The sequence below is a fragment of the Prinia subflava genome, chromosome 23 (assembly GCF_021018805.1).
Source record: "Prinia subflava isolate CZ2003 ecotype Zambia chromosome 23, Cam_Psub_1.2, whole genome shotgun sequence".
Taxonomy (NCBI): domain Eukaryota; kingdom Metazoa; phylum Chordata; class Aves; order Passeriformes; family Cisticolidae; genus Prinia; species Prinia subflava.
Window position 1 is genome coordinate 1,730,624 of NC_086269.1, and position 25,836 is coordinate 1,756,459.

A 25,836-nucleotide genomic window follows, 5' to 3' on the forward strand; every position below is an offset into this window, starting at 1 on the left:
AAGAGAAAGGGATGGGAGAAACGGGGATTTAAAAAAAAATAAAGGCCGGGAATTGGGGGTGAATGGTCCTGAGGGATGGACCGGCAGCGGGGAGGGCTCGGGGATGCGGCGGAGGGAACGGGGCCGCGGAACCGGAGGGGTCTGCGGGGATTGGGGCTGAGGAACCGGAGGGGTCTGCGGGGATTGGGGCTGAGGGTGCGGGGAACGGGGCTGCGGAACCGGAGGGGTTTGCGGGGCCCTGGGGCTGCGGGAAAAGGGGCTGCTGAACCGGAGGGGTCTGCGGGGATTGGGGCTGAGGAACCGGAGGGGTTTGCGGGGCCCTGGGGCTACGGGGAACGGGGCTGCGGAACCGGAGGGGTCTGCGGGGATTGGGGCTGCGGAACCGGAGGGGTTCGGCCTCAGCGGTGCGGGGATGGGGCTGATATCCCGGCGAGGAGTGCGGGAACGGGGCTGCGGGATGGGGATGTTCTCCCTGCGGGGCTGCGGGATCGGGACTGCGGGATCGGGGCTGTTTTCCCCTAGAGAAGTGCGGGACCGGGACCGGTGTCCCTGCGGGGGCTGCGAGGTTCGGGACTGCGAGATCGGGGCGGTTCTCCCAGTGAGGAACGCGGCACCGGGACCGGTGTCCCTGTGGGGCGGTGGCACCGGGGCTGGTGTCCCCGCCGGGGCCGGTGGCACCGGGGCCGCTGTCGCCGGTGTCCCCGGGGATGCTCCCCCGGCGGAGCTGCGGGGGCGGGGGCGGCGGCCCGGGGCGCTCCGCCCGCGGCAGCGCATGCTCCCTGCCGGGACAACCGGCGCTTTTAAACCGGGCCGGGGCGCGGGCACCGGGCTGAGCCCGGCCTGGGCACCGCTGAACCCCGCCTGGGCACCGGCTGAGCCCGGCCTGGGCACCGGCTGAGCCCGGCCTGGGCACCGGCTGAGCCCCGCTTGGGCACCGGCTGAGCCCGGCCTGGGCACCAGCTGAGCCCCGCTTGGGCACCGGCTGAGCCCCCCCTGGGCACCGGACTGAGCCCCGCTTGGGCACCGGCTGAGCCCCCCCTGGGCACCGGCTGGGCACCGGACTGAGCCCCCCCTGGGCACCGGACTGAGCCCCGCTTGGGCACCGGCTGGGCACCGGCTGCCGCAGAGGTACGGCCGGGCACGGGCAGGGGTCGGGGGGGATGCGGCTCCCCCGGGATGCGGCTCCCCCGGGATGCGGCTCCCCCGGGATGCGGCTCCCCCGGACCCCGCCGAGCCCCGGGACGCCGCCGGTCGTGCCGGGACGCGGCTCCTGCCGCCTTCCCCGGGGGGCTCCGGGGGATCGGGGGGCTCTAGGGGGGTCGCGCTTGCGGTCGCAGCCGGCATCGAGCGCTGCCCGGCCGGAGGAGGAGGAGGCGCTCCGGGTCTGATGCTCCAGCGCTGGAGCTGCTGCGGGAAAACAACAAAAAAACAACAAAAAAATCCCACAAGTCAGGAGAGGAGCGGGAACGGGCGCGGGTGGGGCTGTGGGAGGGTCCTGCCCTGCCCTGCCCTCCCCACGCAGCGCCCGTGCCCGGAGCTCTTCCCAACCTTCCCCTTCCCGCAGGGACACCCGCGGTGGCCGCGCTGCTTTCGGGACTTCCGAGCGGGATGGGCTCCCAAAAATCCTGAGGACTCGCAGGGACAGGTCAGTGAATCCTCGGAGCCCACGCGGGGCGTTTTCATCCCCCCGGGTGTGGGTTTGGGGGGGTTTGGTGCCTCCCCTCCGGCCCGGTGGGGTCTGCTGTCCCTAAAATGCCACATCGGGGGTGACCCGGGGGTCCCTGACTTGGGCAGGGCTCGAGGTTTTGGTGGTGAAACGCTTTGGTTGTTGATGATGAACACAAATTACCAGGCTCGTTTGTCTTTTGATGGATGACAGCTTTAGGAGAAAGGGAGAAGCACGAAAATGAATTTATTCATTTTATGCTGCTGGTGGCCAGACCGGGCGAGGTGCTCGATTTTCATTTTTATGTTTCAAACAAACACGAAATTAGAAGGGAAACACCACGAGCAGCTTCCCTGGTGCTCCCCTGGACCTGTTAGCAGCACAGAGAAGGTGGCCAGGCTCAAAATCCCATTTTTAATCTGTTTTGTGGTTCAGGAAAGCAGTTTTTACCTGTGTAACGTGAGAATATCTCCGAATTTATAGAAATAGAGCATGAGTAAGAACTTCAAAAGTACCCAAATGACCTGGGCACTGAAGTCATGCAGACACTCCTGAAAAACGTGTACCAGCCTTGAAACCTTTTCCATTATTCGCCCCACCTGCAATTTTTTGTTCTTTCTTTTTATTTATATATTTTTTTTTAATATGTGATGCTACCTGAACTTTCTGGCATCATCCAGAGCTGCTTCCCCTCGCTGAGGGAGTGGCACTGGAGCCAGATTGCCAACCCTGCCTAAAACTCTGGATTTTACTGCCTCGTGGGAGCCAGGAGCGCTTGGCTTATGGGATTTGGAGTGGGAAAAAAAAGGATTAGAAATTTGATATGGATAACAAGAATCCCCAGAATTAATAAGGTTAAATTAAATGGGCTCAGAATTAAATGGGAGCTTTACAGGGCGTATAAATCCCTGTATTTCAGGGTATAAACCTTGAAATTTAGGGGGAAATCCTCCTTGGGGGTGTTCCCTGCACAGGGGGCTGTGCAGGGGCTCCTGCGGGGGCTGTGTCCTCTGCACAGGTCCCAGGGAAGGCACCTGAGCCTCCAGGTGTTCCCAGCATCTGCAGGACCACCAGCAGCAGCGTGTTGAAAGAGGAAAATCAGTTTTTATCAGTATCAGTTTTTATTTTTATTTTTGTCTGTGTCCGTGCTGTGCCCACGGTGGGGGAGGCTGGAATCCCTGGGCTGATCCCCGAGTTAAAAAACAGCCCTGGGTCTGCTCCATCTTCACCAGCGTCCCTAGGAAATGGTGTTTAGCATAAACTCTCGGTAACCTTTTCCCCAAACTGTTTATTTCTCGGGAGCACTCAAGTGGCAGTGCTGGGGAGGGAGGAGGGGAGCTCTGAGGTTTTTTTTCCCAGAATTTCATCTCTTTTCCCTTCAGCCAAAGCCTCAGCACGGAGCTCAGGGTGGGCTCTCATGCCTGATGGCACTGGGAGTGCCCTTAAAAATGACAATTATTTTTTTCTTTCAATTATTTATTCCTTTAAAATAATAAAGGAGCTGCTTTGGGAGGGGTTTTTTTCCCCCCACCTTTGTTTTGTTGGGAGCTGAAGTTCTCCAGGGAAAAAGGAAAATATAATAAAAATAAAATATAATATAAAAGCTGCAGGAAAAACAGAAATCTGACTCAGTGCTGTGCTCAGGGTCTGTTCCACTCTCTGATTTATTCCCTCCAGGGGTCTGCAGTGTTTTTGTCGCAGTGGGGGTGGCTCAGAGCTCTGGGGTTGTGTTTCCCCCCGGGAGTGGGGGCACCTTTGGGTGCTCTTTGGTGGGTTGCTGTCTCCTCGCCTTGGCTGAGGTGATATTGAGGCAAAGCTGGGTGAAATTTGGGGAGGTTTGTGGTGGATTCGGGGCTCTGAGGGAGCCTCTGCTCTGGTGAGGAGCAGGGAGAGCAGGAGGGATGGAGAGGGAGGCACAGAAACCCAAACCGGGCTGGATTTGCCCTGTTTGGAAAGAATCCCAGCGGGTGCCCCGTGGCTCGTGGAGAGGGCAGCCAGCCTAGGACAGCTCCTGGGAGCTAAAACTCAGCCTAAACAACTAAAACCCAGCCCAAACAGCCACCCTGGCCAGTCTTGTGACCCCTCAGCCCCGATGAACCCATGATTAAAGCTGGGTGTGGAGCAAGGGAGTCATGAGCGGCTCGTGAGCAGCTCTCAGCTCTGCCCAGGGCTCATTTCTTGGTTCCTGGTTGATATCAGACATCCACAACACCCACGGGAGGACAGGGACCCCCAGCCCAGCGGGGAAGGGGATGGAGACCTTCAGGGAGGAATTTTGAGACACAGAGGGAAAGTTTAAATCCGTCCCTGCCAAGCAGTCAAGGCTGGATCTGCACAATCTCGCACTCACCAGGAAGGAAAGAACAGGAAGAGCAGTGAAATTCAGGATTATTTAAGAGTTCTGTGCCCCAGTGTTTGGTTTTCTGACCCTGTGGAACCTGTCCTGCTCCTCGTGCTGCTCCTGGGCCGTGGAGGAGTCGCTGTTGTGCCCTGAGCTTTGGAGTTGCTTGCTCAGAAAACAAAGCTGAGCACAGCTCTGAGTCCCATCCCTGTTCGTGGAGCTCCCCTCGTTCGTGCCCTTCCTCCTTTATTTTCACACCCGAAAATATCAGCTCCTCTCGCCGTTCCCAAATATTTGCTTAAGGTTTTGCCAGCCTGCAGGAGAGGAGAACCAGACCCCCGTGAGGATTGTCTGGCAAAATCAGGAGGAATGTGGTGCCAAAGGCTCCTTTGTCTCGGGGCTGGGATCACACAGCAAGGAGCAGGTGCCTGATGTGCAGCCCTGAGCTGCTTCTCTTCCTCCCTCTCGCTGCTCATGAGCTCAGAAAAGTTCTCTCAGTCCCCATCCCAAGGCCTGGCCCTGTCCTTCATCCAGGGAAGCCTCGTGGGTTGTTGATCGGGGATTTTGGGGGGATTTTGGGGGATTTTTGGGGGCTTGCAGATGAATTCTCATCGTTGCCAGGGCTGGAATACTTGGGAGGTTTAAGGATGGCCTCTGGCAAAGTAATGAGGTTTATTTGAAAATAGCGACTTAAAACAATGCTGGGAGCTGGAGCTGGTTTGTGAGGTGTGGAAATTTTGCCCTTCAATCAAGGGAGCTGATTTGGGGTTGTTGGTTTGGTTTTTTTTCCCCACCTTTGTTTTGTTGGGAGCTGAAGTTCTCCGTGGTGGTTTGTCTGCAGGAGCTTGAGGAAAACCAGAAATCCAGTGAGTGCAGGGACCGAAATCCCTGCAGGTTGTCAGAAGTCCAGTGAGTGCAGGGACTGAAATCTGGGGAGGTTGTCAGAAATCCAGTGAGTGCAGGGACTGAAATCCGTGCAGGTTGTCACAAATCCAGTGAGTGCAGGGACTGAAATCCCTGCAGGTTGTCACAAATCCAGTGAGTGCAGGGACTGAAATCTGTGCAGGTTGTCAGAAATCCAGTGAGTGCAGGGACTGAAATCCCTGCAGGTTGTCAGAAATCCAGTGAGTGCAGGGACTGAAACCCCTGCAGGTTGTCAGAAATCCAGTGAGTGCAGTGGCTGAAATCTGTGCAGGTTGTCAGAAATCCAGTGAGTGCAGGGACTGAAATCTGTGCAGGTTGTCAGAAATCCACTGAGTGCGGGGACTGAAATCTGTGCAGGTTGTCACAAATCCAGTGAGTGCAGGGACTCCAATCTCAGAGGAATTCACGTTCTCAGGCTGGAGGCAGCTCCAGGAGCAGCACTGAAATCCTGCTCTCGATTTACGATTGAGACTCCGGGTGAAACGGGGCGTGCAGGAAAACCCCTGGGTCACACTTCCCTTCCCAAACACGAGCAGTGAATCCTGCTGGGATCTGCCTGGCTGCGTGAGGAGGTGAGACGAGGCTCAGACCTCACCTCTGCTGCTGTTTTGCATCCCAATTCCCCCCGTTTTTAATTTAGGATTAATGAGCGGAGCTGGCTCTTGGGTGGGATTTGGAGCAAGCATGGCCAAACCTTAACAGGACCTTGTGAGTGATTTTTATCCCTTGTGAGTGATTTTTATCCCTTGTGAGTGATTTTTATCCCTTGTGAGTGATTTTTATCCCTTGTGAGTGATTTTATCCCTTGTGAGTGATTTTATCCCCTGTGATGATTTTGTGCCTTTTCCATCACTCTGGGAATGCTGGGCTGGAGAAGGACCTGCCACTGCAGATGGGGTCACCTCAGGGTGGGGAGGAGATCCCCAAAATGGTTTTTGGTGACCTCCAGGACCTCCCTGTGACCACTGCTCCACCTCACTCCAGATCCTGGCACGAATCACCCAATTCTCCCTTTGGAGAAAAGAGAATAAAGGATTGTTGTGCTCAAGGATTGTTGTGCTCACGGGGCCAGCGGTGGCTCCAGAGCACAAAGGGACAGGGAGGGGACAGTGGCAGCAGTGCCAGGTACGGGCTGGGACAGGGCAGGGCTCCAGAGGTGGCTTTGGGGACGCTGGTGACAAACGAGTCCTGTGTGGTGAGGCTGGGACAAAAGGCTGCTGTGCCCCCAGGGCTGAGCAATTCATGGATGTCCTTCCACGGGAATGGAGTGAGGAGAGAGGCTGGAGAGGCTCTGAGTGTGCAAAGGAGAGGAGAGCACGGGAATGGCACGGGGATCACTGCAGGGACGGGAGGAAGGACAGACGGACACTTCCCAGCTTTTAAATCCCTCTGGCCCGTGGGTTTCAGGGGAAATCCCTGCAGCCCCGGTGCTTGAGGTGCCTCCATTCAGGCTGCAGGATGTGGATGTGGCTTTTGCTACCCCAGGCACTCAAAACTGCTTCTTTTTACAGCTCTGAAATGGGGATTTTTGCCCTTAAAACAGCCCGGAAAATTCCCTTTATTCCCTGCACGCCTTCCCCTCTGCCAGAGGGTGCTGATGTGACACCCCTTGGAGGTGTTTGCTGTTGGGAGCAGATGATTCCACGGGGAATGACCTTTCATGACTCCAGGGGGCCTCTCCCAGCCCTTGTGAGTGATTTTTTTATCCCCGGTGATGATTTTGTGCCTTTTCCATCACTCTGGGAATGCCGGGCTGGAGAAGGAGCTGCCACTGCAGACGGGGTCACCTCAGGGTGGGGATTTCTCTGCCCTGGTGCTGCCCCAGACCCTCCTGTCCATCCCTGAGAGCAGAGGTGGAGCCCTTTGGGCAAGCAGGGCGTGCTGGCCGTGCCCCCCGAGCCCTTGGCCAGCTGCCCCCGGGCACAGCTTGCCCCAGGTGCCCTGGCCGTGTGCCCAGGGCACGCTGCAGGAACATCCCGGCTCTCTCTGCTCTCCTTTGTGGCCCTCTGAACTTTACCCCAGCAAACAGCGAGCCTGGCACGGAGAGAAAAAAGAGAAAAAACCCTGCCCCGTCCTCCAGGCACAAACTCCCATCTCTGATTTTTCCCGGAGGGATTTCAGCTCTCCCAGCTCTCCCCTGCCCGTCCCTCCATCCCTCAAAGGCTCTGCAAAATCCAGGCAGCCTTGAACTTGAACCGCATGGATGATTAGTAAAAAAAAGCCAATAATTCAGGGCTGATGTTCTTTTCCAGGGCTCAAAATAGAAGTGAGGTTCCTGTTTGGGTGGGGAGCGAGGGGGTGGTAAAAATGCCTCACTCCATCCACCTCCTGCAGAAATGGCAGCTTTGAGCCATGGTGGTTTTGGTTTTGGTTTGTTTTTTTAAGTGGAAATTTTCCCTTCCAGTTATTCCTCATGCTTTTTTTTTTATTTTCTTTATTTTTCTTTTTTTCTTTTTTTTCTTTTTTTCTTTTTTTTCCTCTTTTTTTTTTTTGTTTGTTTGTTTGTTTGTTTTTTGTTTTTTGGGTTTTTTTTTGTTTTTTTGGGTTTTTTTGTTTTTTGGTGTTTTTTTGTTTGTTTGTTTGGTTTTGTTTTGTTTTGGGGTTTTTTTTGTTTGGTTGGTTTTTTGGGTTTTTTTTGGTTTTTTGTTTTTTGGGGTTTTTTTTAGTTTTTTGTTTGTTTTGGTTTTTTTTTTTTTTGTTTTTTGTTTTGTTTTTTTGGTGAATCTTAAACCCCCTGCAATATTGTGAGTCCACAGCACATCACACCGATAGTGAGGAGGGGGAAAGAAAAAAGCTCCTTAAATTCTCCATCAAGACCTTCCAGTGAAACTTATCTGCCTTAGAAAATAAAAATAAAAAAAATAATCTGATTTCTCCTTATCTTTGCAATTATCAGGCAGAAATGAAATCGTGGCATCTCCTGTGTTCAGAGCCAGCCCTCGTGGCTGCTCTGCCACGATAAGGAGAATTCTCCCCGTGCTCCAGCAGTGATCTGAGGGCCCTCATTAACCCCAGGAGCTGATGTGCTGCAGGCAGGAGGCAGAGCACTTCAAACTGCTTTTTTTTTACAGCTCTGAAATGGGGATTTTTGCCCTTAAAACCCCAGAAAATTCCCTTTATTCCCTGCACACCCTCCCCTGTGCCGGAGGGTGCTGATGTGACAATGTTGGGATGTTGGTACCAACTCCCCTCCATGGCCAGAGTTTTTCCCTTCAATCAAGGGAGCTGCTTTGGGGTTGGTTTTGTTTTATTTTTCCCACCTTTGTTTTGTTGGGAGCTGAAGTTCTCAGTGCTGGTTTGTCTGCAGGAGCAGACAAGAAAAAAAAAAGGAAAACAGGAAAAACAGAAATCCAGTGAGTGCAGGGACTGAGATCCGTGCAGGGTGTGAGCACTCAGGGACATTCGTGTTCTCACAGAGCTCCAGGGGTCTCCTCTGAGGAGCAGCACCAGGCCAGGCTCCCAAACCCTGCTCTGAGGTGTGGCTCCCCGAGGATTGTGGAGTTTGGGGTGTTTTTCCCTTTTTTCCCCAAGGAATGAGCTCCTGGCAAAAGCAGGGGTAGCTGGAGCTCAGTGCTGGGTGAAATTTGTCTGAGCCCTGTGTGGGCACAGATTGGGCTTGGGGACACCCCCTCGTCCCTCCCTGGGATCAGGGACACCCCCTCGTCCCTCTGGGGCTCGGGGACACCCCCTCGTCCCTCTGGGGCTCGGGGACACCCCCTCGTCCCTCTGGGGCTCGGGGACACCCCCTCGTCCCTCTGGGGGCTCAGGGACACCCCCTCGTCCCTCTGGGGCTCGGGGACACCCCCTCGTCCCTCTGGGGCTCGGGGACACCCCCTCATCCCTCTGGGGATCAGGGACACCCCCTCGTCCCTCTGGGGGCTCGGGGACACCCCCTCGTCCCTCTGGGGCTCGGGGACACCCCCTCGTCCCTCTGGGGCTCGGGGACACCCCCTCGTCCCTCTGGGGCTCAGGGACACCCCCTCGTCCCTCCCGGGGCTCGGGGACACCCCCTCGTCCCTCCCGGGGCTCGGGGACACCCCCTCATCCCTCTGGGGCTCAGGGACTCCCCCTCATCCCTCCTTGGGATCAGGGACACCCCCTCGTCCCTCTGGGGCTCAGGGACACCCCCTCCTCCCTCTGGGGCTCAGGGACACCCCCTCATCCCTCCTTGGGATCAGGGACACCCCCTCGTCCCTCTGGGGCTCGGGGACACCCCCTGATCCCTCTGAACCCCACAATCTGTTCCTGCCCTGCCGCAGTCACTCCAGGTTGGATTTGCAGCCTTGGTCCAGCCTTGGCCTTTGCTCCGGCCGCCGGTTTTTGCTCAGACACCAGGACTGTCCCCCCCTCCCCAAATCCAGTCCCGGGGCTGTCACATCCCAGATAAACCCGGGAATGCCGGGGCAGAGCTCCAGGAACCCGCGGAGGAGCCAGGTTAGGTCAGACATCCCCATCTCAGCGTTTCTGCTCCAGACGAGAAGCTGCAGTTTCACTTCCCATCTCCCCGGCTGTGAGCAGACACAGCAGAGCAGTGGCAGACAGGGAAATTATTCTCTTTTACTCAGCACTGGGGGGTATTTATTGATATTAATGCTCAGAGGTTTTGTCAGAGCGTTCAGGGCTGAGCTGTGGCTGCAGCCTCGTGCGTGCCCTGAGTGCCACCAGCACCGCTTTGCTCTGCTCTGTCCCTGTGCCACATTGCTGGGTAAGCAACATCCAAAAGAAATTTGTGATCCCTGCTTGGCTGAGGGATTTTCCCCAAAAGATTTCAGCAGGAAATCCCCAGTGCTGGCTCAGGCTGGGGGAGAGGGGGATTCACCCCTAGAGCAGGGCGGTGACAGCTCAGGGGCTCCGGTGTCACTTAGGGAGCTGCAGAAAAGGGAAAAGCAGAGTCCTGGGGTTTGGGGAGTGTTTGGCATTGTGGGGTCACTGGTGGAGATTCCCTGAGCCCTGGGCAGCGCTGCTGCTCCTGCTGGGGGTGTTGAGGGGCTGTCCCAGGGCTCTGGGGACAGCGAGGACAGGGGTGACTGTCCCAGGGCTCTGGGGACAGTGAGGACAGGGGGTGACAGTCCAGTCCCAGGGCTCTGGGGACACCAAGGACAGGGGGTGACTGTCCAGTCCCAGGGCTCTGGGGACAGCGAGGACAGGGGGTGACTGTCCAGTCCCAGGGCTCTGGGGACAGGGGGTGACTGTCCAGTCCCAGGGCTCTGGGGACACTGAGGACAGGGGGTGGCTGTCCAGTCCCAGGGCTCTGGGGACAGCGAGGACAGGGGGTGACTGTCCAGTCCCAGGGCTCTGGGGACATTGAGGACAGGGGGTGTCCAGTCCCAGGGCTCTGGGGACAGCGAGGACAGGGGGTGTCCAGTCCCAGGGCTCTGGGGACAGCGAGGACAGGGGGTGTCCAGTCCCAGGGCTCTGGGGACAGCAAGGACAGGGGGTGACTGTCCAGTCCCAGGGCTCTGGGGACAGCGAGGACAGGGGGTGACTGTCCAGTCCCAGGGCTCTGGGGACAGCGAGGACAGGGGGTGACTGTCCAGTCCCAGGGCTCTGGGGACACCAAGGACAGGGGGTGTCCAGTCCCAGGGCTCTGGGGACAGCGAGGACAGGGGGTGTCCAGTCCCAGGGCTCTGGGGACAGCGAGGACAGGGGGTGACAGTCCAGTCCCAGGGCTCTGGGGACAGGGGGTGCCTGTCCAGTCCCAGGGCTCTGGGGACATTGAGGACAGGGGGTGTCCAGTCCCAGGGCTCTGGGGACAGCGAGGACAGGGGATGACAGTGCTGGTCTCCCTGCAGGGCTCCCCTCCAATGCAGACCTTCACCAGCCCCACCTTTTCTGTGGGTCCCTCAGGGCACAGCAAACCCATCCCAGAGCCCAAACTCCCTCCCAGTGGGTGACTGGGGTGTCCAGGCAGCCTCCCTGGGCCGGGGCTGAGGCTCCTCTGGGCCTGGCAGCCGTGGGGAGGCCGCTGCCCTTTTTAAGTGTCCATCTCTTTTTCCTTTGCCCCTCTCACTTCCCGGGATTCCCTTTACAACCAGCCCATTGTGCAGTGGGCTCCAGCAGCTGGATGGAGTGTTTCAGGCTCAAGTGTAATTTCAGTGCCTTTAAAAGCTTTTTGGAGGGCTTTTTTATGTCGGGTTTTTTTTTCTTTTTCCTTTTTTTTTTTTTTTTTTTTTTTTTTCCCTGAAGAGGACAGCAACGCCAACAAGGGATAATTTGATGGATTACTCTGCGGGGCTGAGGGGCTCTCCTTAATCCCCTTTGTGGGGCTGTTTGAGGAGACGCAGAGCAGAAGCCCCCAGCCCCAGGCAGAGAAAAGGCAGCTCAGCAGGGTGGGTTTTACACTCTGACACATAAATACAGGCCCTGGTCATGTGGTGCCGGATATAATCTGTGCCCGTCCCCACGCCGAGGAGAAGGGGGCACCTGGAGGGGGCTGATTTTTTTCCCCCCTTTCCAGTTCAATTTACATTTTGATTCTTCTGCTTTAAAAGAAAGAAAAAAAAAATAATAATAAGCGGAGAAGAAAGGCCGGGGGAGAGGTTGATTTGGATCAAGTGCCAGGGGTGATGGGCACAGGCTTTAAAGAGCAGAAATGGGTGAAAAGCAGAAGCAGATCATCTCATTTCCCCTCCCGCTCCGGAACGGGGGCTCCTCCCGTGAATGAAAGCGAGAGCCGGGGTCGTGCAGCAGCAAAACAAAGCTGGGCTGTGCTGGGGAGGCAGCCAAGCCTGGCTGGGGCTGCCTGCAGTAGCCCTGACACGGCTCAGGGGAGCGTGACCGGCAGGGCTGAGGCTCCCGGGGCTGCAGTGCTGCTGCTCTGGGGCTGTTGAGCTGTTTGGGGGTGTTGAGGAGCCTGGGAGGTTTTTCTTGGTGAGGTTTGGTGAGCAGATTCCAGTCCTGAGCACTGCCAGGCCCCGCTGGGCACCAGCACAAATCCAGAGTGGCTCCTGCAGCCCAGGTGGGATCCTCTGCGCTGAGCTCGGCTTTGTGGGGGCTTTTCACCCCACCCCGGACCTGCCCTCATCTTCGGGGTGCTCCTGGGGAGGGGAGGGTTGGGTCATCCCACCGGCCCTGGGCCCTGCTGGCTGCAGGGTTTGGGGTGCCCATCTCCAGCTGTTGTGCCCATTTCCAGCTGTGTGCACCCAGCTCCAGCTGTGTGTGCCCCCATCTCCAGCTGTGGTGCCCATTTCCAGCTGTCCAGCTGTGTGTGCGCCCAGCTCCAGCTGTGTGTGCCCAGCTCCAGCTGTGCCCCCATCTGCAGCTGTGTGTGCCCCCATCTCCAGCTGTGGTGCCCATTTCCAGCTGTGTGTGCCCATCTCCAGCTGTGCGCACCCATCTCCAGCTGTGCAGCTGTGGTGCCCGGCTCCAGCTGTGCCCAGCTCCAGCTCTGTGCGTGCCCCTCTCCAGCTGTGCCCCCCTCTCCAGCTGTTGTGCCCATCTCCAGCTGTGCCCTTCTGCTGTGTGCCCCCATCTCCAGCTGTTGTGCCCATCTCCAGCTGTGCCCATCTCCTGTCAGTGCTCCTGGCATGGATGGCGCGGGCAGCCCGAGGGTGAAGGAGGAGAAGGAGGAGAAGGAGAAGGAGGAGGAGGAGGAGGAGGAGGAGGCCTGGCTGGAGCTCACCCCTCCCTGCTGGCACCAGGGCTCCCGGCAGGAGCAGTTCCTGTGCCAGGGGCGGGTACAGGAGCCTGGGCTCTGCTCTCTGTGTGATGTTTGTGCTGTGGGATGAGGTGAAAGCAGCCCTGGGGCTGTTGGTGCAGCTCTGGAAGGAGCGTGAGGTCCCAGGCAGGGCAGGGATTTTCCAAATGTTCCCTCTGGAATGTGCATTCCCACCGGGAGGTGCCCTCGGCCCTGTGTCTGTGGCAGGGACCCCTCTGTGCCTCTGCAACGGGAACGGGCCTGGACAGCACTGACAGAAGGAGAGGACAAAGCCTCAAGCTGAGGGAAATACAAGGGAAATACAGGTTGGATATCAGGAAAAAGATTTTCACAGAAAGGTGATAAAGTGTTGTAATGGTCTGCCTGGGGAGGTGATGGAGCCACCACCCCTGGAGGTGTTTAAGGAAAGATTGGAGGTGGCACTCAGGGTTTAGTTGAGGTGTTTGGGCTGGGTTGGACTCGATGATCTTGGAGTTCTCCTCATCCTGGTGGTGACTCTGTGACAGCTCAGGATTTTAGCCCTGGAAGCAGCGGGGTGCCCCAGTCCTGACAGATCCCAGGGGTTCCCTGTTGGAACTCGGAGCTGTCAGCGGGAACAGCCCCTGGGTGCTCCTGCAGCATCTCCCTGATGGATCCCAGCTGCTGGACCCTGCCCTGGGGGCTGAGGGAGGGAATCCCAACCCCCCCGGCTCTCCCCAGAGGAGATTTCCAGTGGCTGCAGCTTAAGAGTGGAGCCCCGGGGCTGGAAGGAAACGCGGAGTTAATTCAGAGAGCCCACACAACTCACCCTTCTCCCCTCCCCTGGCGAGCTCCCTGCTCTGTGAATGGGGTCAAGGGGATTTGGGAGGGCAGGGAGGGGGTCAGGAGGGGTCAGGTGAGTTTTCCATCCCCCCCGAGGAGCCTGCCAGAGCTATTCTCCATGGTGCATTTCCCATTCAGCGCCGCTGAATGCGCACTGATAGCTGTGAAAGGCCCCCAGCCCCTCCCCTCCGGCTCCTCTCCCACCCTTTCTTCCAAAGGGCTTCCAGGGAATTCATAAAGAGCCCCGTGGAAGGTTGGAAGTGGAAGGTTGGGGTTGTGAAGGGGAAGCCTTTGCCTTCCCCCCTCTCTGTGTGCCAGAGCTGGCCCGGGCAGGGCAGGTGAGGGTCTGAACGCACCTGGAGCAGCCCCACCTGAGCCAAGGGAGTCCCTTCCCAAGGGAATAAGGTCAGAAATAATTAATAATAAAACCATCAAATGGTCTGGGTTGGAAAGGATCTAAAATCTCATTTTTTCCTAAGGGAATAAGGTCAGAAATAATTAATAATAAAATCATCAAATGGTCTGGGTTGGAAGGGATCTAAAATCCATTCTTTTCTGCTCCAGCCTGGGCTTGGGCACTTCCAGGGATGGGGCAGCCACATTTTCTCTGGAAAACCTCCAGAGCCTCAGCATCCTCACCCTGGATCGAATTCCCTGCTGCCTGATCCCTGAGCTGTGGAGGAACCACAACCACTCCAAATCAAAGCCTGCAGCCCCTCTAACATCATCCCCTGGTCCCTCTGCACCAGGAGCAGGGATTGTGGAGTAGCAGGACGTGGATCCTTCCAGGAATAAAGAGGTTTTTCCTCTGCCATGTAAGCTCACCCACATTTTCTTTTTAAAATAACCAGCCCTCACTCTGAGCACTGCTGAGATGTGATTTCCTCCACGGCCCTGTGTTGGGAAGGTTTAGGGGATTGGGGAGAGGAGAGGCTTCAGTGTGTGTGTCCATCAGTGCACATCCACCTTTTCCAGGTGTTTTGGGATTGTTTTTTCCTAAAAGCTTCCCTGGCTTCCTCCTCTCCGCTGCCTTTGTCCAGCAGGGCTTTGCTCCTGCCCCGGACCCGCCCTCCCACCTGGCTGCCAGGTGAGGCAGCCTCGGGAGTGGATCTGCTGTTTCTCTGCAGGGAGAGGGGAGGGAAGGTCGGGTTTGGAAGCTTTAAAAGCTTTAAAAGTGATCCAGAGAGCCCAGAGTGGGTCTGGGGAGGGTTTGGTTCTCCCTCAGGAGGGAAGGTCAGGTTTGCAAGCTTTAAAAGCTTTAAAAGCAATCCAGAGAGCCCAGAGTGGGTCTGGGGAGGGTTTGGTTCTCCCTGGGGAGGGGAAGGGAAGAGCAGCAGCCGCTGTCCCGTGGCACGCCAGGGGACAGCTGTGGGAAAGCCCCACATGTGGCTCCCTTCTGCTCCCCAGTGCAGGAAACCACAAAAAAAATCCCTTTTTGGGGGCTGCTGTGCTGTCCTTGAGGAGGAAAGGACAAGTTCTGTTCCTGTTGTGGGAATTTGGGGAAACTGAGGCCGGAGGGGGATCAGTGCCAGCGCCAGCTGGGGCTGTGGGGGTCCCCAAAATCCTCGGGGATGGGCAGGGGGCTGCCAGCTCCCCTGGCCGGGCTCTGCCTGCTGCTGCCCCACCAGCATCTCCCAGCTGGGGATGGATTTTCCTGACTCCTTCCACGCCAGAGCCACACAGTCCTGCACAGCCCAGGGGATAAATCCCCCTGGGAAAAGGGAATTTGGGTTAGGGGTTTGAGGAGAGGGGGTTTGGTCTTGCTGCTGTCACTCAGGGCCAGCCTGGCACCTGCAACACTGCATCTTGCTGGGTTTAAAAAGAAAATACCAACCCCACGTCCTAAATTCTGCTGCAGCACCATCCAAGAGGGGTGAGAAATGTGAATATCAGGGGATTTTTTTATTTTGAGGGGGGGGAAATTGAGGTGTGAGCCCAGAGCTGGGGTTTCCTCAGGGCAGCACCCTGCCAGGGGGTGCCAGCAGGGTTTGCCCAGCCCTCAGTGGGCACAGGAGTGGCGTGGAGTCAACAACTCTGCAGTTATCAGCACAAAGGGAGGGCCCTGGAACCAAACCTGTGCTGGTTCCACCTCTGCTGCCCTGCAAACCCTGCAGCAGCTCCTGCTGAGCCCGGGCTGGGCTGCAGGGAGCACCTGCCAGGGATGAGGTGAGTCCTGGCTCCCTGAGCCTCCCAAATCTCCCTTTCCCAGCCCCTGCCCTCACAAAGGAGCAGCCCGGGTGATTTTTTTACTCAGCACCTTTCCCTGTCTCTGTTCTGTGGATAAAATTAAGTGTAATTAATGGGTGTTGGGCTGAAGTTTGGCTCCAGCAGGGAAGTTCATCACCTGCTGCAGTTTTTCCTGCAGCTTTATTGCAGCTGAGGCTTCTCACCTCTGCCTGTTCAGGATTATTGCTTCGGGGTTTATTTTCTCCTCAAAGCCCTCTGGGGGTGTGGAGGGGGAGGAGAGGTCTGTCCTTACCTGCAGATAAATCCAGCTCTGCCTCCAAGCTGGAAATCTCAGGCAGATGGACAAATCCCTGCAGCCTCCCCACAGCAGTGAAAGGGAGGAAAACAATCTTTAATCTGTGTGAGGCATTTTTGGGGTTTATTTTGGGGTAAATCCCCCTCTCTGAGCTCTCCAGACCCAGAGTACAGCAGGCAGTGAACATCACATCCCCCTTTGAGGTCGAATTTTGCCTTTGTGACTCTGGGAACAGCACCCAGGTTTGTGGGGCTGCAATTCCAGCTGAAACTCGGCTGGAGCCGAAATTCCTGATGCCAGGGCTGGGATGCAGCTGGGCTCACCCCTGTCAGAGCCAGGCTGGCACATCCTGTGTGGGAGCCACATCTGAGCAAGGTGGGCGCTGCCCCCAGCCCCCAAGGGATGCTCAGCCCGGGGCCATCCAGGCTTCCTTTGAAGCCTCCTCTGGTGATTAAAGCAGAATCGTCGCTGTTTGAGTTTAAATGTTGGCGGTGGTTGAAGGGAGGGACCTTGTGCGGCAGCTGAGGGGAGCTGAAGGGTCCCCAAAGGGGAATATTCGGTGTTTATTGGGTGGCACTGGCAGCTCCTGAGCTCAGCAGTGGCACTTGAGGAGGCAGGGAGGGGTGGCTGAGCCTCGTCCCCGTCCTGCCAGCCTCCCCCTCGTGGGTTATCCACTGATGGTGACGCGGGGAGAGGGACAAAAGTGCCCAAACTCTGCAGTCTGTACCTGCCTGCACACCCCTGGGCAGCGAGGGGGGCTCAGGGAGCGCTGATGTCACCAGGTGACACCAGTGTCACCTCCCCGAGGTGTCCTTAGCACATTTCTCTGGGACCTTGGAGGGTTTCTGTCGTTTGGGACTGGCTGCTCCCTGCTCAGCCCTGTCCCCATCCCGCGGCCTCTCCCCTCCGGAGAGAAGGGAGCAGTTACAGGGCAAATAAATGACTCAGTCTAATGAGTAAGGTAATTACCATTCGCTGTTAGATGAGGCTAAAGTGGGTCAGGTTTGTTTGTGAAACTCCGCGGAGGCACCGTCTGTTCCCTGAGCCCCATCCCGGAGCTGGGGATGGGATTGGGGTGGAATTCCATCCCCAGAGCCTGGGGAGCAGCACGGAGGTGTCCTGGTCACCAGGGATGGCTCTGGAGCAGCACAGGAGGGGTCCTGGTCACCGGGGATGGCTCTGGAGCAGCACAGGAGGGGTCCTGGTCACCAGGGATGGCTCTGGAGCAGCACGGGAGGGGTCCTGGTCACCAGGGATGGCTCTGGAGCAGCACGGGAGGTGTCCTGGTCACCAGGGATGGCTCTGGAGCAGCACAGGAGCTGTCCTGGTCACCAGGGATGGCTCTGGAGCAGCACAGGAGGGGTCCTGGTCACCAGGGATGGCTCTGGAGCAGCACAGGAGGGGTCCTGGTCACTGGGAAGGGGCTCTGGAGCAGCACAGGAGGGGTCCTGGTCACCAGGGATGGCTCTGGAGCAGCACGGGAGGGGTCCTGGTCACCAGGGATGGCTCTGGAGCAGCACGGGAGGGGTCCTGGTCACCAGGAAGGGGCTCTGGAGGTGACCCCGTGTGGCTGCAGGCGCTGCCCTGATGCTCGGAGGGGGCTCTTAGGTGATTTCCCTGTGACAGGAGACCCCAAACCCTTTGTCCCTCTGCCATCTGGAAGAGGCAGCCGGGCAGGATGGAGAGACCCTCGAGGGCAGGATTGGCTTTTCCCAAACCCTCTCACAAACCCTTGGACACAAACCCAGCACGGATGGAGCTTTGCTCCATCAGCCTGCCCCTCTCTCGGGATGGGGACTGTCCCTGCCAGCAGTGCCACGTCCCTGTGTCACCTGCTGTGTCACCTGCTGTGTCCCCTGCTGTGTCCCCTGCTGTGTCCCCTGCTGTGTCACCTGCTGTGTCCTCTTCTGTGTCCCCTGCTGTGTCCCCTGCTGTGTCACTGTCCCCTGCTGCGTTTAACGCTCTCTCCCCACAGCCCACAGCCCGTGAGCAGCAGGCCAGGCCTGCAGCGGGATCCCTGCCTGGAGAAGAGGAAGAGGAGAAGACGCTTCCTCCGCCGTTGATAAAATGGGAAGCGGCGTTTCCCCGGCAGCCCGGGGAGGGAAGCGCCGATCCCGGCCCGGGGGACGCCCGTGGCAGCTCCGCAGCGGGCAGGACACGGCCCTGCCCCGCTGAGGGCTCGGGGCGGCGTGGCCAGGGCCGGGCTGGGGACAGCAGGATGTCCCTGCAGAGCCGCCGGGCCCAGCTGCTGCTGGCCAACGCGCTGACCTTCGGCCTGGAGGTGTGCCTGGCCGCCGGCATCACCTGCGTGCCGCCGCTGCTGCTGGAGGTGGGCCTGGAGGAGAAGTTCATGACCATGGTTTTGGGTAGGCAGCTTTTGTCACCTCTTTTTTTTTTTTTCCTTTTTTTCCCCTTTTTTTTCCTTTTTTTCCCTTTTTTTCCCTTTTTTTCCCTTTTTTTCCCTTTTTTTCCCTTTTTTTTCCCTTTTTTTTCCCTTTTTTTTCCCTTTTTTTTCCTTTTTTTCCTTTTTTTCCTTTTTTTTCCTTTTTTTTCCTTTTTTTTCCTTTTTTTTCCTTTTTTTCCTTTTTTTCCTTTTTTTTCCTTTTTTTTCCTTTTTTTTTCCTTTTTTTTTCCTTTTTTTTTCCTTTTTTTTTCCTTTTTTTTTCCTTTTTTTTTCCTTTTTTTTTCCTTTTTTTTTCCTTTTTTTTTCCTTTTTTTCCTTTTTTTTCCTTTTTTTCCTTTTTTTTCCTTTTTTCCTTTTTTTCCCTTTTTCTTCTCCTTTTTTCTCCTCTTTCTTCCCTTTTTTCCCTTTTTTTCTTTTTTCTTTTTCCCTTTTTTTTCTTTTTCTTTTTTTTTTTTCTTTTTTTTTTCTTTTTTTTTTCTTTTTTTTTTCTTAAAACCTCCCAATCTGGACGGGTGGGGGGTGAGTAAGTGTCATTGTAGGACACAAAAAAAGATGAGAGGCTCCAAATATTCCAGAAGGCAAAGAGCATAAAAAAAGCTTTATTGTCTAATTATTACTACTACTTACACTTATTTATATACTATTTATACTTATTATTCCAATACAGACTTAACATGATTGGAGAATAGGAACAACACCTCCCCAATTCCATTGGTTAAATTACAGAAACAGCCAAAATTGGGGTTTTTTGAGAACTAGAAAGGCAAAAGACCACCTGGAGAAAGATTGCTTTGAGGAAGGGCAGTTGTTTGCCAAGACTGTTTTGAGAAGAAGCTTTCTTGAGAAATTTTCCCTTGGGGAAAAAAGTTACCAGCTGCCAGCAGGCTGAAATCTCTCAGACACAGAAATCCCAAGCCCACAACGAAGGGCAGGGAGAGTTGGGGTTGTGGAGAGTCCCCGCAGGGGTTGTGACTCGCTGAAACCTTTCAAACTGATGAAACATCCCTTTTTTAGGGCTCACACAGACCCTGTAACACTTTGCTGTCTCTCCCTAGGGATAGGCCCCGTCCTGGGGCTGCTTTTCGTGCCTCTCATCGGCTCTGCCAGCGACCACTGGCGCAGCAGCTACGGCCGCCGGCGGCCGCTGATGTGGCTGCTGTGCCTGGGCGTGCTGCTCAGCCTCTTCCTCATCCCGCACGCCGCCCGCCTGGCCGGCCTCTGCTCATCCCCGCGCCCCCGCAGCGCCCTGGAGATCACCTTCCTCATCCTCGGCGTGAGCCTGCTGGATTTCTGCGGCCAGGTGTGCTTCACCCCCCTGGAGGCGCTGCTCTCCGACCTGTGCCAGGAGCCCGACAGCTGCCGCCAGGCTTTCTCCCTGTACGCCCTCATGGTCAGCCTGGGCGGCTGCGTGGGCTACCTGCTGCCGGCCATCGACTGGGCCTTCCTGGCTCCCTACCTGGGCGGGCAGCAGAGCTGCCTCTTCAGCCTGCTGGCCCTCATCTTCCTCGCCTGCGTGCTGGCCACGCTCTTCGTGGCGGAGGAGGCCGCTCACGGTGACATCGCGGCTGTCAGGGACGTGTCCCCGAAGCGGTGGCAGTGCTGCTGCAGGGTGACACGGGGGCCGTGCGTGCTGCGGGCGCTGCGGGCGCTGCGCGAGTTGTGCGCGCTGCTGCCGCGGCTGCACGGCCTCTGCTGCCGCGTGCCCGGCGTCATCCGCCGCCTCTTCGTGGCCGAGCTGTGCAGCTGGATGGCCCTCATGACCTTCATGCTGTTCTACACGGATTTCGTCGGGGAGGGGCTGTACCACGGCGTGCCCAGGGCCAAGCCGGGCACCGAGGCCAGGCGCCGCTACGATGAGGGTGAGGAGAGAGCCGGGGGTTCCCCGGGATGGAAACATTTCCTGGGAGCTCGGGGTGGGCTCAGCTCTGCTCCCTGGGTTAAAACATTTATTATTGGGAGTTCAAGCTGGGCTCAGCTCTGTTCTCTGGGTTAAAACATTTATTGGAGTGGGCTCAGCTCTGTTCCCCAGGACAGAAACATTTATTGGGAGATCGAGGTGGGCTCAACTCAGTCCCCAGGATAGAAACATTTATTGGGGTGGGCTCAGCTCTGTTCCTGGGTTAAAACATTTCCTGGGAGTTCAGGCTGGGCTCAGCTCTGTTCCCCAGGATATAAACATTTATTGGGAGCTCAGCATGGGCTCAGCTCTGTTCCCTGGGTTAAAACATTCATTGGAAGCTCAAGCTGGGCTCAGCTCTATTCCTGGGTTAAAACATTTATTGGGGTGGGCTCAGCTCTGTTCCCAGGGATAGAAACATTTCCTGGGAGCTTGAGGTGGGCTCAGCTCTATTCCTGGGATAGAAACATTTATTGGGGCGGGCTCAGCAGGCTGGGGAAGCCAGGCTGTGCTCCCCAGCACCGAGGTTGGATCTGCTGCTCCTTCCCACCTCCCAGCTGGTCCTGGGAGCTCTTTCCCTGCTCTCAGCCCCTCTCCAGGGCTCAAGGAGCTGCCACACGCCCACCCCGGGACACTGCAGCCCTTCACCTGCTGGCAGGTGTTCCCTGCAGTCCCATTTTCCCTGCTGCCTTGTGCCACAGCCTTGCCCCCTCTCCCAACCGCTCTTTTCCTCTCCCTAATCCAAATCCTTTATTCTGGAGGCACCTTCCAGCCCTGCCCCTGCCGTTCTCCACTCGGAGGGCCCTGCAGCACACTGCCCCTTTGTGCCGGGTGTCTGTTTGACTTAGAGGCAGCTTAATTATTATTTAACACCCGCACTGTTTAGCTGCCAGCAGGTCAGCCCTCCATTGTGCCGGCTGGCATAGAAACACGTGTTGAGTAATGATCCCCGCTCCAAAGAGTTAAAGGCTTTAATTCCCTGAAATCTGAGAGATCTTTGCGAAAGGGTAAGGTCCGGATTGCTGCCGGATGCGCCGTTTGGAGCACGTTCTGTGCTTTACCTTGGCTCGGGCACAATTCCTCCTGCCTTTGTTCTGCTGCTGCCTCCGGCATCAGATAACGACAGATCCTGGTTCAGCAGCAGGTGACAGGCCCTGGGGCAAGAGCAGGAGGAAGGGACAAGCAGTGGCTCCCAGAGGTGGCATTTGGTTGCCAGCAGTGGGAGCGGGGTGCCCACGGTGCAGGGAGGGAGCTGGGGGAGGCTGCTGCAGCCCCGGGGTTTGGTTGGTGGTGCTGCTCTGCTCCCTGAGCCAACCCGGGCTGTGCCTCGCTTGATGTTCAGGAGTTTGGGACTGAAGCAGAGGGAAGAACGGTTTGGGGTTTGGGACTGATGGAGAGGGAAGGAAATTTGGGGATTTGGGACCAAGAGAAGGATAATTTTGGAGTTAGGGACTGAAGCAGAGGGAAGGATGGTTTGGGATTTGGGACTGACAGGGAAGGATGGTTTGGGGTTAGGGACTGATGGAGAGGGAAGGACATTTTGGGGTTAGATACTGACAGGGAGAGAAGGAAATTTGGGGATTTGGGACCAAGAGAAGGATGATTTTTGAGTTAGGGACTGACAGGGAAGGATGTTTTTGGAATTAGGGACTGACAGGGAAGGATGATTTTGGAGTTAGGGACTGGCAGGGAAGGATGGTTTGGAGTTCGGGACTGATGGAGAGGGAAGGATGATTTTGGAGTTCGGGACTGATGGAGAGGGAAGGACGTTTTTGGGGTATGGGACCGAGGGCAGGATGTTTTTGGGGATTTGGGACCGAGGGAAGGATATTTCCGGGGTTAGGGACCGAGGGAAGGACGTTTTTGGGGTTAGGGACCGAGGGAAGGATGTTTTTGGGGATTTGGGACTGAGGGAAGGATGTTTTTGGGGTTAGGCACCGAGGGCAGGATGTTTTTGGGGTTTGGGACTGAGGGAAGGATGTTTTTGGGGTTAGGCACCAAGGGAAGGATGTTTTTGGGCTTAGGGACCGAGGGAAGGATGTTTTTGGGGTTAGGCACCGAGGGAAGGATGCTTGGCTGTGTGAACCCGGGGCACAGCCGGGGCAGTCTCCATCCCCCCTCTGCACCCGCAGGTGTCCGGATGGGCAGCCTGGGGCTCTTCCTGCAGTGCATCACCTCCATCTTCTTCTCGACAATCATGGACAGGCTGGTGAAGCGCTTTGGCTCGCGGGCCGTGTACCTGGCCAGCGTGGTGTCCTTCCCCGGGGCCGCCTCCGTCATGTGCCTGTCCCGCAGTGTCACCGTTGTCACCATCTCCGCTGCCCTGACGGGCTTCACCTTCTCCGCCCTGCAGATCCTGCCCTACACGCTGGCATCCTTCTACCACCACGACAAACAGGTGGGGATCTGCTCCAGGGCAGCCTTGTCCTGCCTATTTTTTATATTTTTCCCATATTTTAGGGAAACTGGCCTGGTTTAGTTATCCCCCTGTGAATTCTGCAGCTCTGCCAGCCTGAGGTGCTACAAAACTCAAGGATTTTCAGCCCTCACAGGTTCTGCTTTGCACTTTTCATCCACAGCACCATGATCAGGAAAATGAAAACCAAACCCCTCCCTATTCCCTTAGCTCCAAGGAAAAGAAACCCTTTCATTTTGTTTTATTTGAAACTTGTGACACCAGCACAAAAGCTCGTAGCCCTGTCCCACAGATGTTCTCCTCGTGCAGAAATCCTAGGAGGTTCCTGAGCTGCACGCTGCATTAGTGGGAGTTCCTCTCGTGCTGCAAATTCAGAATTAATTTGTGGTTTGGGAGCAGCTCTTTCATCCCAAGGGCAGCGCTTGGCTGTGCCATGGGATGAGTGGGAGCTGTCACCACAGGATTCCAGATGTCCCCACTGAGCAAACCCTTGGGAACAGCCCATCCCAGCTGGCACCAGGAATCCTGTCAGGACAGGGGCGTGAGGGCACCTTGGGCTTGGCAGGAGCTGCAGCTTCTCCCGTGGATGTTTTATTGATGGAACAAAACTCAAACTGCACGGGCTGGGAAGGGAAGGCCACATTCCCAAGGCTGGGAGTGCAGGGAGGGAGGGCACAGCTGGCTCTGCTGTCTCCTGCCCGTGGTGTGTTGGTGTTACAAATGTTCTGTGGGAATTCTGCAGGGACCTCACAGCTCGAGCAGAGCCAGGCAGAAAAAGAGGGAGAAATAAAAGGGTTTGGTTCCCTCTGCCCCCTTTTCATGGACAGAGTGAGGAGGATCTGGGCAGGCAGATGAGGCAGCTTGGCTGAGGTTTGTTGCACGGATGAGAAAAGAGCCCTTCCCTGAGTTCCCAGGACTCTGTGTCCCAGCTGGTGGCACTTTTAAGCATCCCAGATGAGACGTGGCTGCTCACCCCGGGCTCTGGGGTTGGGTTCCTGTTTACCCACCCCACAAACCCCAAACATTCCTGTTTGCACTGCCCGGGCTGATATCCCACAGCAGACCCCGGCTCTGCCCTGCCTCAGGGGATTTCGGGATGGGCTCAGCTCAGGTTCCTTTGGCACCCACGGAGGAGGTGACAAAAGCATGAAATGTCCCCGGGCTGGCTTTGGGCTGCTGAGCCCAGCCCAGGCCCGGCTTGGCTGGGCTCCCCCGGTGAGTCAGGGCTGCTTTGGATCCCGTGCCAGTCGGGAAGAGCCAGCCTGGCTCCCAGAGCCCGGCTCACGTGGGCCAGGCTCAGGCTGGCACTGCCCTGAACACACACAGAGCTCCGGTTCTGCTCCCCTGCACAAAAACAGGGCCTCCCCTGGGAGTGCCAGCTCCTTCCTCACACCCCTCCCTCCCTCCAGCTCCTTCCTCACCTCCCTCCCTCCAGCTCCTTCCTCACCTCCCTCCCTCCCTCCCTCCAGCTCCTTCCTCACACCCCTCCCTCCCTCCCAGCTCCTTCCTCACACCCCTCCCTCCCTCCCAGCTCCTTCCTCACACCCCTCCCTCCCTCCAGCTCCTTCCTCACACCCCTCCCTCCCTTCAGCTCCTTCCTCACACACCTCCCTCCCTCCAGCTCCTTCCTCACACTCCTCCCTCCCTCCAGCTCCTTCCTCACACCCCTCCCTCCCTCCAGCTCCTTCCTCACACCCCTCCCTCCCTCCAGCTCCTTCCTCACACCCCTCCCTCCCTCCAGCTCCTTCCTCACACTCCTCCCTCCCTCTCCCTCCTCCCCGCAGGTGTTCCTGCACAAATACAAGAGGAAAGAGGAGGAAGACGCCGCCCTGCTGGACAAGAACTCAGCCTTCCCCAAGGGGCTGCTCTCCAGCCAGAAGCTGCCTTACCAGAACGGCCACACTGGGAGCCTCTTCTCCTCCTCCTCCCCTTCATCCTCACCCTCCTCCTCCTCCTCTCCGGCCGTGTCCAGCTCGGCTCTGTGCGTCAGCTCCTCCTGCGACGTCTCCCTGCGGATCGTGGTGGGAGAGCCGGAGCCAGGGGCTCCCGGCCGGGGGATCTGCCTGGACCTGGCCATCCTGGACAGCGCCTTCCTCCTGTCCCAGGTGCTGCCCTCGCTGCTCATGGGCTCCATCGTGCAGCTCACCCAGTCCGTCACTGCCTACATGGTGTCTGCTGCTGGCCTCGGGCTCGTGGCCATCTACTTCGCCACCAAAGTGGTCTTTGACAAGGGTGACATGGCCAAGTGCTCCGTGTGACAGCAGGGCCGCCCCGTGGGTGGCAGAGCCAGCTGTGTGTGTGCCACAGGGCCAGCTGTGTGTGCTACAGGGCCAGCTGTGTGTGTGTGCCACAGGGCCACTTGTGTGTGCCACAGGGCCACCCGTGTGTGTGTGTGCCACAGGGCCACCTGTGAGTGCCACAGGGCCACCCATGTGTGTGCCACAGAGCCACCCGTGTGTGCCCACACTGGCTCCAGGACCAAGGGCACCGCGGGGTTAATCTCAGGTGTAAATAAGAGGCTTTGGGGTGTTTTCCTCAGGCCAGAAGTGCTTTCCAAAGGTGCCTTCAGCAGGGGGAGCGGGCACGGCAGCACCAAAGGGGTTCTGCAGGGGGAGAGGGGAATTGGGGTTCCCTCGGGTAGAACGGGTCGTGCTCTGAGCAGGGCACAGGGAGGGGAACAATCACTGGCTCCCCTCTCCCCTCTCCCCTCTCTCCTCTCCTCTCCCCTCCCCTCTCTCCCCTCTCTCCCCTCTCTCCCCTCTCTCCCCTCTCTCCCCTCTCTCCCCTCTCTCCCCTCTCTCCCCTCTCTCCCCTCTCTCCCCTCTCTCCCCTCTCTCCCCTCTCTCCCCTCTCTCCCCTCTCTCCCCTCTCTCCCCTCTCTCCCCTCTCTCCCCTCTCTCCCCTCTCCCCTCTCCTCTCCTCCAGCTGTTCCCTCTCCCCTCTCCTCTCCTCCAGCTGTTCCCTCTCCCCCTGCTCGCTGCAGTTTTACCCAATTTCTTGGGCAATCCTTCAGCAAATGGGGCGCTGGGAGGAGATTTCCTGGGGGGAAGGAGGTAGGGGGCGGCCGAGGTTTGGCTGAGGGGGTGCCCGGGTGTGCACCCACATTTCTGCCCTGCTGCCCTTCCCCACCTCGACCCAAAACCATCCAGGAGAGAAGTTACTGTGCCTTGTTTTGGGAAAAAAAAACAAGGAACATCTCATCAGGACCAGTTCCAAAAGGTGACTTAACCTTTACCTATTTACCAGCT

At 57.2% G+C, this 25,836-nt stretch overlaps 1 protein-coding gene across 3 annotated transcripts; it reads left to right on the top strand.

Moving 5' to 3' along the window:
- Nucleotides 1-1,069: 1,069 nt before the first annotated feature.
- SLC45A3 (solute carrier family 45 member 3) lies at nt 1,070-25,798 on the top strand. Of its 3 annotated transcripts, XM_063418108.1 has the most exons (6): nt 1,070-1,128; nt 1,565-1,645; nt 17,847-18,237; nt 19,331-20,134; nt 22,305-22,570; nt 24,373-25,798. In XM_063418108.1, exons 3-6 carry the CDS (start codon nt 18,090-18,092, stop codon nt 24,844-24,846), a joined length of 1,692 nt encoding a protein of 563 aa, XP_063274178.1. In that variant the 5' UTR covers nt 1,070-1,128; nt 1,565-1,645; nt 17,847-18,089; the 3' UTR covers nt 24,847-25,798. The 3 variants fall into 3 exon arrangements, with proteins under 3 accessions (XP_063274178.1, XP_063274176.1, XP_063274177.1); XM_063418106.1 differs by lacking the exon at nt 1,070-1,128 and having other exon boundaries at nt 1,160-1,645; XM_063418107.1 differs by lacking the exons at nt 1,070-1,128; nt 1,565-1,645 and adding an exon at nt 15,332-15,555.
- Nucleotides 25,799-25,836: the final 38 nt, after the last annotated feature.

Bases quoted from the DNA above. Each gene is read 5' to 3' on its own strand.
- SLC45A3 (XM_063418106.1), top strand. From the start codon at position 1,193: ATGCGGCTCCCCCGGGATGCGGCTCCCCCGGACCCCGCCGAGCCCCGG. The intron at 18,238-19,330 runs GTAGGCAGCTTT...GTCTCTCCCTAG, and splicing joins GTTCATGACCATGGTTTTGG to GGATAGGCCCCGTCCTGGGG. The intron at 22,571-24,372 runs GTGGGGATCTGC...TCCTCCCCGCAG, and splicing joins TCTACCACCACGACAAACAG to GTGTTCCTGCACAAATACAA.